The sequence below is a fragment of the Lissotriton helveticus genome, chromosome 4_1 (genome assembly GCF_964261635.1).
Source record: "Lissotriton helveticus chromosome 4_1, aLisHel1.1, whole genome shotgun sequence".
Classification (NCBI taxonomy): domain Eukaryota; kingdom Metazoa; phylum Chordata; class Amphibia; order Caudata; family Salamandridae; genus Lissotriton; species Lissotriton helveticus.
The window spans coordinates 1,163,036,584-1,163,049,600 of NC_136063.1; the positions used below are offsets into that span (position 1 = coordinate 1,163,036,584).

A 13,017-nucleotide genomic window follows, 5' to 3' on the forward strand; every position below is an offset into this window, starting at 1 on the left:
TGGATTAATTTGCCCTGAATTTATATTGCTTCAAAACTCCCTAACTCCAGTTATAGGTATTCTACTCCATTCATTTTGGTGTCTAAATTAAGATAAAAATATACAAAATTTCTATAAATTTGGGTGTCAGATGTCTCTTGAGTAGTGTCAATTATGTATCATCCATGTTATTACTCTGAAATGCTCAGCCCATTCCTCTAACAAAGTCTAATTTCTTTTTGCCACACTACCAAGACTGAGCTAAGGATTTATTCTTGTGAATCCAGGGACCATCTCTGAGGTATCATGCTAGTGTTACTTGGTGACGTCTAACCCCCACACCACATAATACTTCATCTTCCTAAATTTGGTGTTACAGCAGTAGATATCCCAAAACTGTGTTTTGCAGTACCACGTGGTCATACGTGATTTTGCATGAGAAATCCACTTAATTGACAATAGTACCAAAAATATTTTTTTCTGAATTCTTTCCATTTTTAAATTGGATTGTTAGGGTCCTGTGTAGCCCTCCATTCCAAGTTAGGCAAAAGGTTTAAAAGGTTTTCTAAATTTTTTTAAAAGGCCCCAACTGAAATCTAGGGACAATGGAGGCTTGTAGGATTCTCAATTTATCAGTCAATCCAGCCCTGAGTATCAGTGATCTGAGGTTTTTGTGCAAAAGAAGGGGAATTGGCTATAATGTGACAGCTAAAAATGAGGAACTTGAGAAGTCTTCAGCTCTTATGAGAAGGAAAGGTTAGAGAGGAAGGCCTACTCCTCAGAAGAAGACAGTGAAGAGGCCTAGCCCAAAGTGAATAAGATAGGGAAAAAAAATGAAAAAATGTGAAGACCTCAATTATCTATCCCTTCCCAGACCCCCTTCACCGATGGGCATTACTAGGAGTCACTCTAGTAGACCCCTCAATGGTAAGGTCTTAGGAACCCATGAGGAAGAGCTTGACCTACTCTCCATGGATGAAAAGAAGATTGAACTTGATAAGAGGAGACTAGACCTTGAGGAGAGAAAGGTTAAGATGGCCTGGGGTCCAGAAATGGTGGCAGCAGCCAATAGGGAGAAAGAGGAATTTTTCAATCCTAAAATCCCCGAAGGGATTGTCCTCAAGTATAATAATGGTGATGATGTTGATTGGTGGTTTCCAACCTTTGAAAGGGCCTGCGGAATGAGGAGGATAGGTCATCAACACTGGGGTTGTCTATTTTGGAAGTTATTTTCAGTAAAGGGCAGAGATAGACTTCTGACCATCAATGAGGAATTGGCTGAGTACTACAAGCATATGAAGGAGACGCTCATAGAAGGGTTTGGACTACCCTCAGAAGTGTACAGGGCTGAAGTTTAGGGACACCCATAAAGGTCAAAACCAGACATGGGGGACTTTGTGAACTCTGCAGTCGAAGCACTAAATGGCTGGATAAAAGGCAGTGAGGTGGGCACTTATGGTGCCCTGTATAATTTAATTATGAAAAACTGCATTTTAACAAACTACCTCAGACAAATTACACCTGCCTTTGGAAGATTTGGATCTGTCTAGCCCCAGAAAGCTGGGTAAGGACAAAAGTACCCAAGAAATACCAGGGGACGATTCCTGGAAGGGGGATTAGGCCCACAAGAATCAAAGGAGGGAGGTAGGAAGGCCACCAAAGAGACTCCACAGGACCACCTAACCCTAAAAAGAAGGATAGCAAAACCCATCCTCACTCTGGCAAACAGAGGCAGGGGGAACTAGGGCTAAAAACCCTCTTGGACAACAGGTTGTGTTTTGACTGCCAACAGGCAAGGCAGTACAGAGAGGATGCAACCTGCATCAGAAAGATAGTTAGCACTGATATGTCCAGTGTAGCCATTGGGAGAACACCTCAGATGAGGAGGTCCTCTTAGCATTCAACTGGGAGAAGGGCCCAGATGGTAAGTTGTTGATCTCTGTGAGTGGTCGTTAGAACGTTCACCCCATTCAGATGAATGGGATCCCTACCACTTGCCTGAGAGACACGGGTGCCAGTCATACCATAGTGGTTGACAGGTTAGTGTCCCCAGATCAGTATGTACCAGGGGAACAAGAAGAGTAAGGGTAGTGCCGGGGGGGTCACAGTCAGACCTGCAGTCTTAGTGCCCCTAGACAAAGAGGTTATCCATAGCTGGCATAGGGTGCTAGTCAGTCCTGGCTTCCCACTAGATTGTATCCTAGGTGATGACCTCCCAGAAGTTGGTTACATCCAAGAAAGGGGTGCCACCCTAGCCAAAGATCTTTGGGATCCTGTCCCTACAAAAATGAGACTAAGGCCCCTGCCAAAAGGGAAAAAGCATATGAAAAGGTAAGGAATGCCATTCTTAACTAGAGATCCGGTAAGCCAGGTGCATTCTACCCCAGTAAGGGAGAATCTCAAAGTTGGCATTGGTAGAGACACTCCTGACCCCAACGAAGTCCTAAAACTCCAGGCAGCTGTTCAGATTCAGGGTACCACCCCTGGCCTGACAGAAGGAAGAGTAGAAGAATGGTGTCTGTCAAAAAATGTGGTAGCCCCCACTCTGAGCAGCAAGGGAGGCTCCACGATTTCAGATACTTACAGCTATCAGTAGCCTCTGCAGGGAGCTAGCTTTCACAGCTGCACTATACTTGTTATGGGAGACAGACCCTATAGCCAATAGGAGATTAGGTCCCCCACCCTGCTGGTCATGATGGGTTTGCTCAAGTGTTGGGTGATGTCTGTGGGTAAGCTAGGTGTTGTCCTAGCAACGTTTGGGTTAGAAGAGGTGGGCACATTTCTACCCAAAGTAAAAGGGGAGAAAGATAAAGACCCAGCTGTGGTTAAAATTCAATTAAAAATGGGTCTTGTTGCTGTTGAGGTGGGTCAACTGCCCAGTGGGAGAAACCTTGACAGGAGGATGTAAAGCAGAGTAGGCCCTGCTATAGTGCAGCCAATTTTCTTTGCATGCTTCCTCGCTAACAAGTCAAGAAAACACTCCCAGGGCTGAGCTAAGTTTCCTGGGCGTGCTGGCTGGGAAGAGGGGGGCTTGTGTACGAAAAAGAGCTTTTTGCAGCTTTCCTCCCACGTTTTGCCCCAATTTGGACTGTTAGATGCTGGTTTGCACCAAATCCTGCTAACCAAGCCCCAGGGCCAAGTGCTCTCTCCCTAAAACTGTTATGTGGGAATTGAGATCCCAATTGATAAGGACTTTAAACCCTTATATGTCCCTAGTATATGGTACCAGTGGTACTCAGGGCATGGACGGTAAAGGGACCCCTTGAGCTTGAAGCACTGTTTGCGCCACCCTGGGTAACCCAAATAAACTACTGACAGCTGGCCTGCCATTTGCAGACTGCAGGAGTAGTGCAACTGCTAGGCTCACCATGTGTGGCGAGTCAATGCACTATCTATGATATATGCCACGCACCCCAAGGAAGGCCTCCTTAAGCCCAGGAGGCAGGGTGCATTACATAAAAGTTATGGAGATGTAGTGCAAGCTTACATGACCTTATTGTACCCTTTTCCTATTAAAGTACACTATAAGTGATAGACAGTACATAGGATAATATGGGCTGGCACCCGAGCAAACCCAGGGTTGGCACCTCCATTATGAAACCACCTAAATATGTCATATTTGTTATCTAACAATGTGCCTTTTTACCCCTGACATGAATCTCATGTCGAGGGTGATGTGGAATGCACTCAGTTGGCTACCTTAGGGGTTGCCCACCTGGTTGCACCAGCTTTTCTGTGATCCGGCTGTCTAAACAGTGATTCCTGCATTTGCTGCCACCAAGAGAGGATTCTGACCTTCTGCCAGGCAATATGATAACTCCCAGTAGTCAGGAAAAAAGGCATGGCAGGAAGAAGGTCACACCTCATTACTTCCAAGCTGGTAAGTGAAGTGGCATATTAAGGTGATCAGTTTCAAAGGCTGCACTGCCTCTGATATGCCACAGGACTGGCTCCCAGAGAAGGAAACAGCCCTCCCCTGCCCAGGCACATCTGCACCCAGACAGGTGAGAAATTGGTTAGTCAAGGAGGTTTACACCCCCTTAAGGCTAGCCACCTCTTCAGGGTGAGCAGTCTGGTCTGAACACCAAAATTTGATTCTTCAATATTTAAGAGTGGCAGAAAAGAGTGTCTTGGGGAGAAAAGAAAAGGCGACCTACACTGCCAGAGATGGTTGCCTCAGGGGTGGATTTGCTGCAAAGGACTAGAAGCCCATTGGCTATTGCACCCACACCCTTAACTCCCCTAAATCTAGGATTTAAGGGACACCCCTGAACCTCAGTTCTGATCCAACTTGCAACAAAGAGAACATAGATGGGACCGGTGTCATCAACAATAGGAACTTGCACAAACAAAAATGAAAGATACTCTGGACCTGCGGCAACACTTCTTGGAACTGTATGAAGGAGGCATGTCCTAAGCTAAAGGTCGGTTCCCCCAGACTGAGGGACCCCTCAGAGAGCTGGAAGCAAACTCAGACTCCTTTGGACAAGTGAGAGAAGTCCCCTACAAACTGCAAGTGAAATGACACTCAGGAACCAATGAATCACTGGCCATAGGGCACTGCTAGGGTTTGACGAAAGCCAGATGATCTAGTCCATTTTTGGAATGTAGTTCGGACTTCCATTAAGTTTCAAGCCACTGCTGTCTTTCCCTGGACCTCTTGACACTGAAGAAGCTCCCACCTGACCTTACTGCTGCCGAGGCTTGTTGGTTCCAGTCTGGTAACCGACCTCTTAACTCAAAGCTGCATCAAGAGGGCATTGCACAATACCTGTGACCGATGTCGACAAAGACTCTGCTGTTGTGCTTTTGCTTCTTGTTTTCTGCAACACTGTTTAAAGCGGTAAACGCAGCTCTACCGTGGCTCCGTTCAGGACCAGGGACAGCCAGGACTGCTGGTCAGGTCAAATTAAACTGACTGTTGTGGCTTTGTCCTGGGACCTGCATCCCCTTTACCCTGCAAGGTTACAACACAACTCAACCTGTACATGACTGATTGTCACTAGCAGTTTTTCCCATTGACTGCAATGTTGTATTTGCCCTGTATTATTTTGAGATGATCTTATATTGCTTCAAAAATCTATAATTCCTGTTATATGTATGCTATTTCGTTCGTTTTGGTGTCTACATTAAGATAAAATACATTCCATTTCCATAAATTGGTGTTGGATTTTTCTTCAGCCGTGTCAATTACTTATTGTCCATGTTGGTACTCTGAAATGCTTAACACATGTTCCTCTAGTAAAGCCTGACTGCTCTTTGCCACACTACCAGGAATGAGCTAAGGTTTTATTAGTGTGAATCCAAGGACCATCTTTGGGACATATTGATAGTATTGCATGGGGAAGTTTAAACCCCACATCACATAATACTGCACCGTCCTGCACCCTTCTCACAGCAAGGTGCTAGTTTTGTATCATGCAGAGCTAGCAGAGAGTGAAATCTGTGTATTATCCGGTGCATACTACCTCTTAGTACTAAAGTGATGGAACAATCTATGTGCCTCTTGGACATTTTATAGAGCATGAAATAATCTGTGGGACTATTGACTGCTTTTCCTTAAGAGAGCAGCCTGCAGAAAGAGTGTCAGCTCTCAATATAGCTGGCAGCAGCAACATTGCAAATAAAGTTTATATATATTTGCCAGTATGTTCAGAACAGTGTGAGTGTTCCCATCTAATATTCCAAACTATCCGCTCAAGTGAAGCGTTCATAACGTTATGTGGGATCTTTCTTCAAATCTTTCTTTTGGGAACTTTCTTTAAATTCGTACTAATATACACCTGATATCATCTGTATTAGAAAGTGGGATAATACGTTGCATATGCTGCTAGGCATATAACAGAACGGTATACTTCAAAGTTATATGTCGTTGTAATTGCAGTATTTCCTGTGTTTAAAGTATTGATAAGGACCTTTGCATCTGCTAATACTCGCAGTTCGTCTGTGCTTTGTTATTAGTAACTGCCTGAAGTAATGCATGCAACTCCCCTGTTTTATGTTGTGCATTCGAATAATGTTTTTTTAACTGAAATAATGAATTGATATTAAAAATATAATGCATTTTTCTAAATGATACATATTCAATGAAATATTTAATGATCAAATTATTGTTTGTGTAAAGTTAATACTAACCATTAAATACTTGTGCTCTTTTCAATATTTTGCATCTAAAAATTGGTCCTCAATGATACGTGAAAAAAATATGTAGAATCGTTCTAATAACCTTATTTTCCAAAATGTGATACGTGTTGCCTTCTTCAGTTTGTTTGCATTTATCTTCAGGATATAAATGATTAGTTCTTTATGATTGTGCAACAATCCTCACATAACCTGGTCTTGTCATTTGCATTTTTAGGTGCCTCTAAATGGAATTAATTGTGGCCAAACTCTTTTTGTCAGGAGGATTAATGTTTGCATTAGCAACTCACCAGTGAAGCCAGAAGTCAAGTGGTGGAGGCCATCAACAGACCAAACCTGGATCTTTGGTTCGGCCATACGTCCTGGAGTTTTTCGTTGTTTGCTGTTGGGAAGTTTTTGCCAATGCTTACAAGGAATTGTCTCTCGCTGCTTCTTTGGGTCCTGTTTGATGGAGGTCTCCTAACACCATTGCAGCCTTTGCCACCACAGACTTCACCGGGCAAGCAAAGAGAACATGCCGCCCCTTTGCCAGGTAGACGGTCCCCCGCCCAGCGGGTCAAACGTGGCTGGGTGTGGAATCAGTTTTTTGTGTTGGAGGAATACATGGGCACTGACCCCCAGTATGTGGGAAAGGTAAAACAAAAATCTTTTTATTGTTGTTAATTATAATACCATGTCAGAATAAAGGGAGCACACATATATTCTTGACTTAATAAGATCCTTTGAAGCAATGGAGGACATAGCCTTGATTTTTAAAAAGTTTGTTGATTTAATAATAAGCACATTTTACACTTGAATGGTATTCTTCCATTGTGCAGATCATCCAGAACCACTGTTACAATTTGCTGTTCAGCCTGTATTTGAAGTGTTTTGTTTGAGTTTTGGAATTTGCTATTTCCCTCATTCATTGGACATGATCGTTTTGCACAATAACTAATCAACTCATTTGAATTTGCTGCTCTTGAATGAGATCAATATGGAATTGAAAGCTAATCATAATGGCTGCACAGCAATGTTGCGTTTCTCAGTGTGGCTGTACATTTGCAAAAACTGTTGAGATATGACCCTCACACCAGTCAAAATGATCACCTTGATGAAAGCATTGTACCTTGTTGACCCTTAAGGAAATGAGTGCATTGGTTTTAAGATGCTGCTGTGGAGCTTAATAACATTTTTCATCACTTTGAGTATAGGAAACATACATTGAATATAATGGACCACAGCCTTGTCCTTCACAACTAAAAAATAATACTTCTGAATTTTCCATAAAATGTATTATTTCATTAATAAAAACTAAACATTGTATGAATGAGATTTAAAGTTGAGTAGTCAGTGATATACAATCACCACAAGCAATGGGACAATATGAATTGAATGTACTGTACATTTTTCTTTCGTGTGCATTATATACTCTAATACGTTTTAATGCCAAAAAACAACTTTCTCCATTATCGAACGTAGAGGGAGAAAAGACAAAACTGGTGATAATTTTTCTCCTGTGTCAATGTTCCCATATTTTCAGTATTGAATATGTAAAACTACCTGAAAGTTATGAGAATTCTACTCCCGAATCAGCGTTATATTTTTCATTTTAAATAACTGAGTCAACTGGAAAGCTATGCCTTTTCCTATTTTTCTTTTACTATTTCAACTCAACAGTGCACAGCAGGTAAAGGCCTGGTAGATATTCTAGTGTTTGGAGTTAGACAGATCTGGTTAGCAAATCTTTGCTGATGAAGTTGAGGTAAATTCCGAGATATACTTTTATTACTAATACCACACATTTTCGGAATTTAGAGTACCACGGTGATTAATTCAATGACCTAAATATTCCTATGGTAAACGTAATCATTGCAAACCTGATCGATATTTACCTGGTGTAATGTACAGTCAATACTGATGCTGGAGAAATCGTTTGTGGTTTTACCAAATTCCACAAACTAAAGACTGCTGACTAGGTAAATTTACCTCAAACAGTGAATACCTACCTCACTGGTGCCAGTGTTCACCAGTGGAACTTGTCCCTAAAACTATAATGGCAGGTTCACACAATATCTCCGAAAAAACCTCTTGTGCAATGCCTAGTTTTAACAGTAAATGTAATTAACACGTCCTGTCCTTCTCAGATACAATGGTAGCTTAAGTCCTTCTTCTGTTTTCAGTGAATTCTTTTGCCAGTCAGATGTTCGTTTTGCCTGGGTACAATGCACTGATTATATTTGTGTTACTTTTTTGTGGAAACGTAGTGCATTACATAACTTAAAATGGCATACACTTCTCTTCAATAATCTTAATGTGTTTGTGTTTTGAACAGTGCCTCATTGTATGCCTGTATTGGCCATTGTATGTGTCAGAAAGATTTTGTATGGCAGTTCCAACGTCTAGGACTCCTTTTCCAATCGTGGCTTTTAAGGTTATTCTGCCTTTGATGCTTCAAATCTCTTCTCAGAAGAAGATATTGGATAGTTGGCTACTTTCAGAAAAGCTGTGTTTGACTGTCTATCACATGGTACTTGCGTACATGTTTCTTTCCAGAAAAAAATCAATTGGCTTTTCATATATCCCAGGATCTTTCTCTATTTTTTCTGTGGTTTAAAAATTCAGTTTATTGTACTTTTCAATTTTTGTGTTTTAACGCACATACACATATTAAGGGTTATATTAATATGATGGGAGTACATGATCACAGTGCTTAATATACATTTTTTGAGCTAGAAGACCAATCATTAAGCCTGTAGGTGGTGCCATCTAGAACATTTCTTAGCCTGAAGAGGGGTTTCATAATTATTCACCTTCAAATGATGTCTCATGTGTAGGCGTGACATCGGTAACAGAATCAAACAAAATATAATCCTGGTAAACAATACCATAACAGATAGGTAGAATAAAAACAATAGCAAACCCACCCCTACCAGTGTGTGGCATTGTCTCATGATGTGTGAGGTAGCGTCTAGCAAGTAATGATGGCTACCATGTCTGCTGCTGGGTCTATGGAGTGTCTTCTGCAGTGTCTGTGGTAGGTGTGTGCTGATCTCCAATGTCTGCTGGGGTTAACTTTGGATGTTTGTAGGTCTTCAGATGCTCATTCCATCTTTGTGCTGTAGGGTACACTTCTAAGTCCCTCTGTCTCCTCCCTCAATAATGTGAAGTGCTCACTAGTAGCACACTTTCTGACATTGTGTTTCCAGTACCCAATTTGCAGGGGCCTTCTTTGCCTTCCAGTGCATGGCAACACATCTCTTGGTTAGCACCAGATCTGTGAATTTGGAGATGGTTCTATTCAATGTGGATCTAGAGAATAAACCCAAAAGGCACATCTCAGGAGTTTGTTGAAATGTTTAGTCATCCACTTCCTGTAGTCCCTCGGGGCCTTGCAGTACTATACCATATGTGAGAAGTCTACCTTTATAGTGTCACATCATGGGCATCTGTTCGTGTTTACTCCTATCATTATGTTCAATCATCTGGGTGTAAGATAGGTGGAGTGTATATAATGTAAATAGTCAAATTGTGTATTTTTTAATGTTGCGTTTCTAGAAAACTTTCTAGAAAAATTGGTGTCCTGTAGCTTTCTCCTATTCCCTGCGTGTGTCCTGTAGCTTTCTCCCATTCCCTGTCTGTGAGTTCCCTGCCCACACCTTGCTCCCACCTGTCTCTGGCTACCAGTAGAGATGGTCAAGATATACGTATAAGTGACTTATAAAACAAAAGATCAATTTGATACTCCCCCCCATGGTAAACAATAGTTGCAGAGTATCATCAGCCAAAGGTTCCCTGTCAGCAGGGCCCCACATCCCCCTAATAGCTGTTATAAGTGCACCCTTAGTTTAGAAAACATGTGAGTGGTAATTGCAGGTCACTTATCATTGTGTCCATCGTTAGAAGTTTCCCTTCTTTGTAGCAATCTTCCATTGTCAACAATCTTGTGTCCTACCAGTGGCACAAGTGATCCATCCAGTCTGGTGACCTTGCCCATAGTAAGCCCTCAATGAGGATAGTGGGGACATACATGGGAACTGCTTTTGTTTTAGAAGCACATCTGAGCCAGAATTTGAGTGCCACCTTCACCAACACTGGCATGATGTGCAGAAGCAGGGTGTTGGTCCGGCCATCGCTCACCATGTTCGCTAGTTCCTCACGGTTCTGCCTGTCCAGACATTGGGATAGCCATTGTACTTGGGATGCCCTATAGAAGGATTCAAAACTGGTTGCTCCGATTCCTTGCTCAGTTATGTAAGCCTTCAGGACCAGTGCATTCGCCCTGAATTGCTGTGCATCCCAAACTAAGTCTCAAAGTAGAACATCCAGATTCTTAAACCACTGGGGTCGAATCTACAATGGAAGGTTGTCAAAATGATAGAGCAGTCTAGGGAGCATTATCATTTTGTATAGTGCTAGGCGGCCCATCACCGAGATCGGAAGTGTCAGTCAGAAGGTGATGTTGCCTTTAAGTGCAAATAACGCTGTTCACAAGTTGCCGTCCAATACATCTGTGTCATTGTGTTCCTGAGTTCTAGGTGCTTTGGCTTGTGAGAATTGCGTGTGTCTACTGGGACTGCACAGGACTTCTCCCAAATAGTATGGAGGGCCAAAAGTATCCAAATTCATCAAATAATGGCAGCTTCCACTCTAGGTCCGGATTGCTGTCCCTGAAGAAGATCAACATATCATCTTCAAACAGCTTAATGGCATGCTTGTGATCCTTGAGCAGTATCTCCTTGTCTGCCTGCTCCTCCCGAATAACTACAGCAAAGGGTTCTATCGCCAATGATCCTTGGAGACAGGGGGCAACTCTGTCTAGTCCCCCTGCATATTCCATATGCGGAAGCCCATACGAACACTCGCTGCTTGATGTGAGTATAACAATTGGATCTAATGGGTCCATCAGTCTTCCATGTTCATGTTTTGGATTACCAATGTTAGATACCTCCAACTCAGCATGTCAACAATCTTTTTCTAAATCTATTGATAGCACCAGGGCTCCTAGATTGTCGTCACTCGGTCTCTCCTTGATTATCCAAAAGATGCGCCTAATGTAGCCAGATGGCTAACACTTAGCTCACAATCTCGATTGGATGTGGAAACTCTTTATATCTGGGAGCACCCATAGCGACCCTGAGGAAACTCCAGATTGCACAGAATTGTGCAGCTAGACTACTGATGGGTGTACCTAAAAATAAATCTGCCAAACAAGCCCTCAGAACCCTCCACTGGTTACCGGTTGCGGCGAGAGTTAAATTTAAGGCTCTTTGTATAGCCCAAAGGACTCACCGGGGTCTGGGTCTGGCCATTAACAGACCTCTCATTACTCCCTACCAACCAAGAAAACTCCTTCGCTCCTCCAATCACGATCTGACAGCCACATTGAAAATAAAAAGGTCGAGAAGTGGAGGCAGATAATTTACCTACAATGTAGCCAAACTTTGGACCTTGCTCCCCCCCCTTATCCGTGGCGAATCTTTATAGCTTACATTCCGGAAACTGCTCAAAACATGGTTATTCAATCAATCTACTTAACAATCATACAGCTCTCTGGCTAGTCGCAAGCACTGGGACGCCCCGGGTAGCTACGCGCTATATAAGAATCCAATAATAATAATAATAATAAATAATTTGTAGTCTGCATTTAGCAAAGATAGTGGCCCATGGAACGGGTCTATCCACATGCCTCTCTGGGGCTTACGAAGTGAAACTAGCAAATCTTCCCATAATAATGGGTTGTAGAGTCCTGCCTTTTAGTGCTGTGGTGTACATTTTTGCCAAGTGAGGCACCAGGAGGCCCGAGTAAATGTGGTAGAATTCTAATGGCTAGCCATCCGATCCAGATGCCTTGCCCCAAGCCACATACTTGATGGCCCTTTGAGTTTCAGTTTCTGTACTGCAGCATCCGGCTAGCCCTTGGTTTCTGCAGCTACTCTCCCCACGACTCCTAACTTAGATAATCCATTATCTCCTGCTCTGAGAATTTCTGCCTTTGCCAATATAGTGTCACATAAAAGTCAAGGAACACCTCATTGATGTGGGTTTGGGTGGACTAAAAAACACCCTGTGAGTCTCGGATCTGAGTAAAGGGGGGCCTTGTGAGTTTGGGCGTTTCAATTTGGGGCAGTTCCCAATTTCAGACAAAATAAATATGCCAGCTGTACATATTGAATGAGAGTCCTATTTGGGTTAAGTACATTTTGTCTTACAAAACATTAACTTTTTTTAAGGGTTACATTTTCTCCAATACATGTTTAGTTCATCTCTACTTTTCAGCCTGGATATGTAGACCTACCTGCATCCACACCAGAGTCCAGGGTCCAATCTATATAAATAAGTCATCAAAAGGAATCTCTCTCTGAAGGGACTTGGCTGCAGAATAGCGCAGGTTGTGACTCAAGTTATTGGCACTCAAACAGTTCCAAACCAATACTGTGTCATTTTCTTATTTTAGAAACTAGGGTGATCAGATGATCAACAGCTTGAGGCATGTTGTGGGTAGTGATTTGTCCACATGGCTTGCAAAGATTGGACACTGTCAAAACAAATGTGACTGTTTTCATCACATACCACTCAGTCAGTCAAAAACTTGTAATCAGCAATTGCCATAAAAAGAAGATCACACGAAATGTTAAAATTATAAAGCAATTCAAAATCTGAACTTCATTAACAAAAAATAATGGTATAAAGAAAAATAGTACTGATTAATCATTACAATGATCTGAAAGACATTTTAAAAATCAGAGTATTAAAAAATCCTAAAAATGCGTACTGAATTTTGCGGCAAACGGAGAACCTATTTGGCAAATGTACCTCTAATTTATTTTGCCCATCTCACATAACTAATAACTACAGAGCAGGTAGGTTGCTGTTCTAAACACTGAAGATATTGTAAACCTAACTTATAAGATGTAA

The 13,017-nt window shown here is 42.2% G+C and overlaps 1 protein-coding gene across 1 annotated transcript in view; it reads left to right on the plus strand.

Annotated features, from left to right (window-relative positions):
• CDH12 (cadherin 12) overlaps positions 1-13,017 on the plus strand; it is a 1,332,533-nt gene that overhangs the window by 91,909 nt on the left and 1,227,607 nt on the right. The window contains exon 2 of the mRNA XM_078687751.1: positions 6,338-6,753. Coding sequence (XP_078543877.1) covers positions 6,523-6,753 — 231 coding nt within the window. The 5' untranslated portion in view covers positions 6,338-6,522. The remainder of the gene's footprint in view (positions 1-6,337; positions 6,754-13,017) is intronic.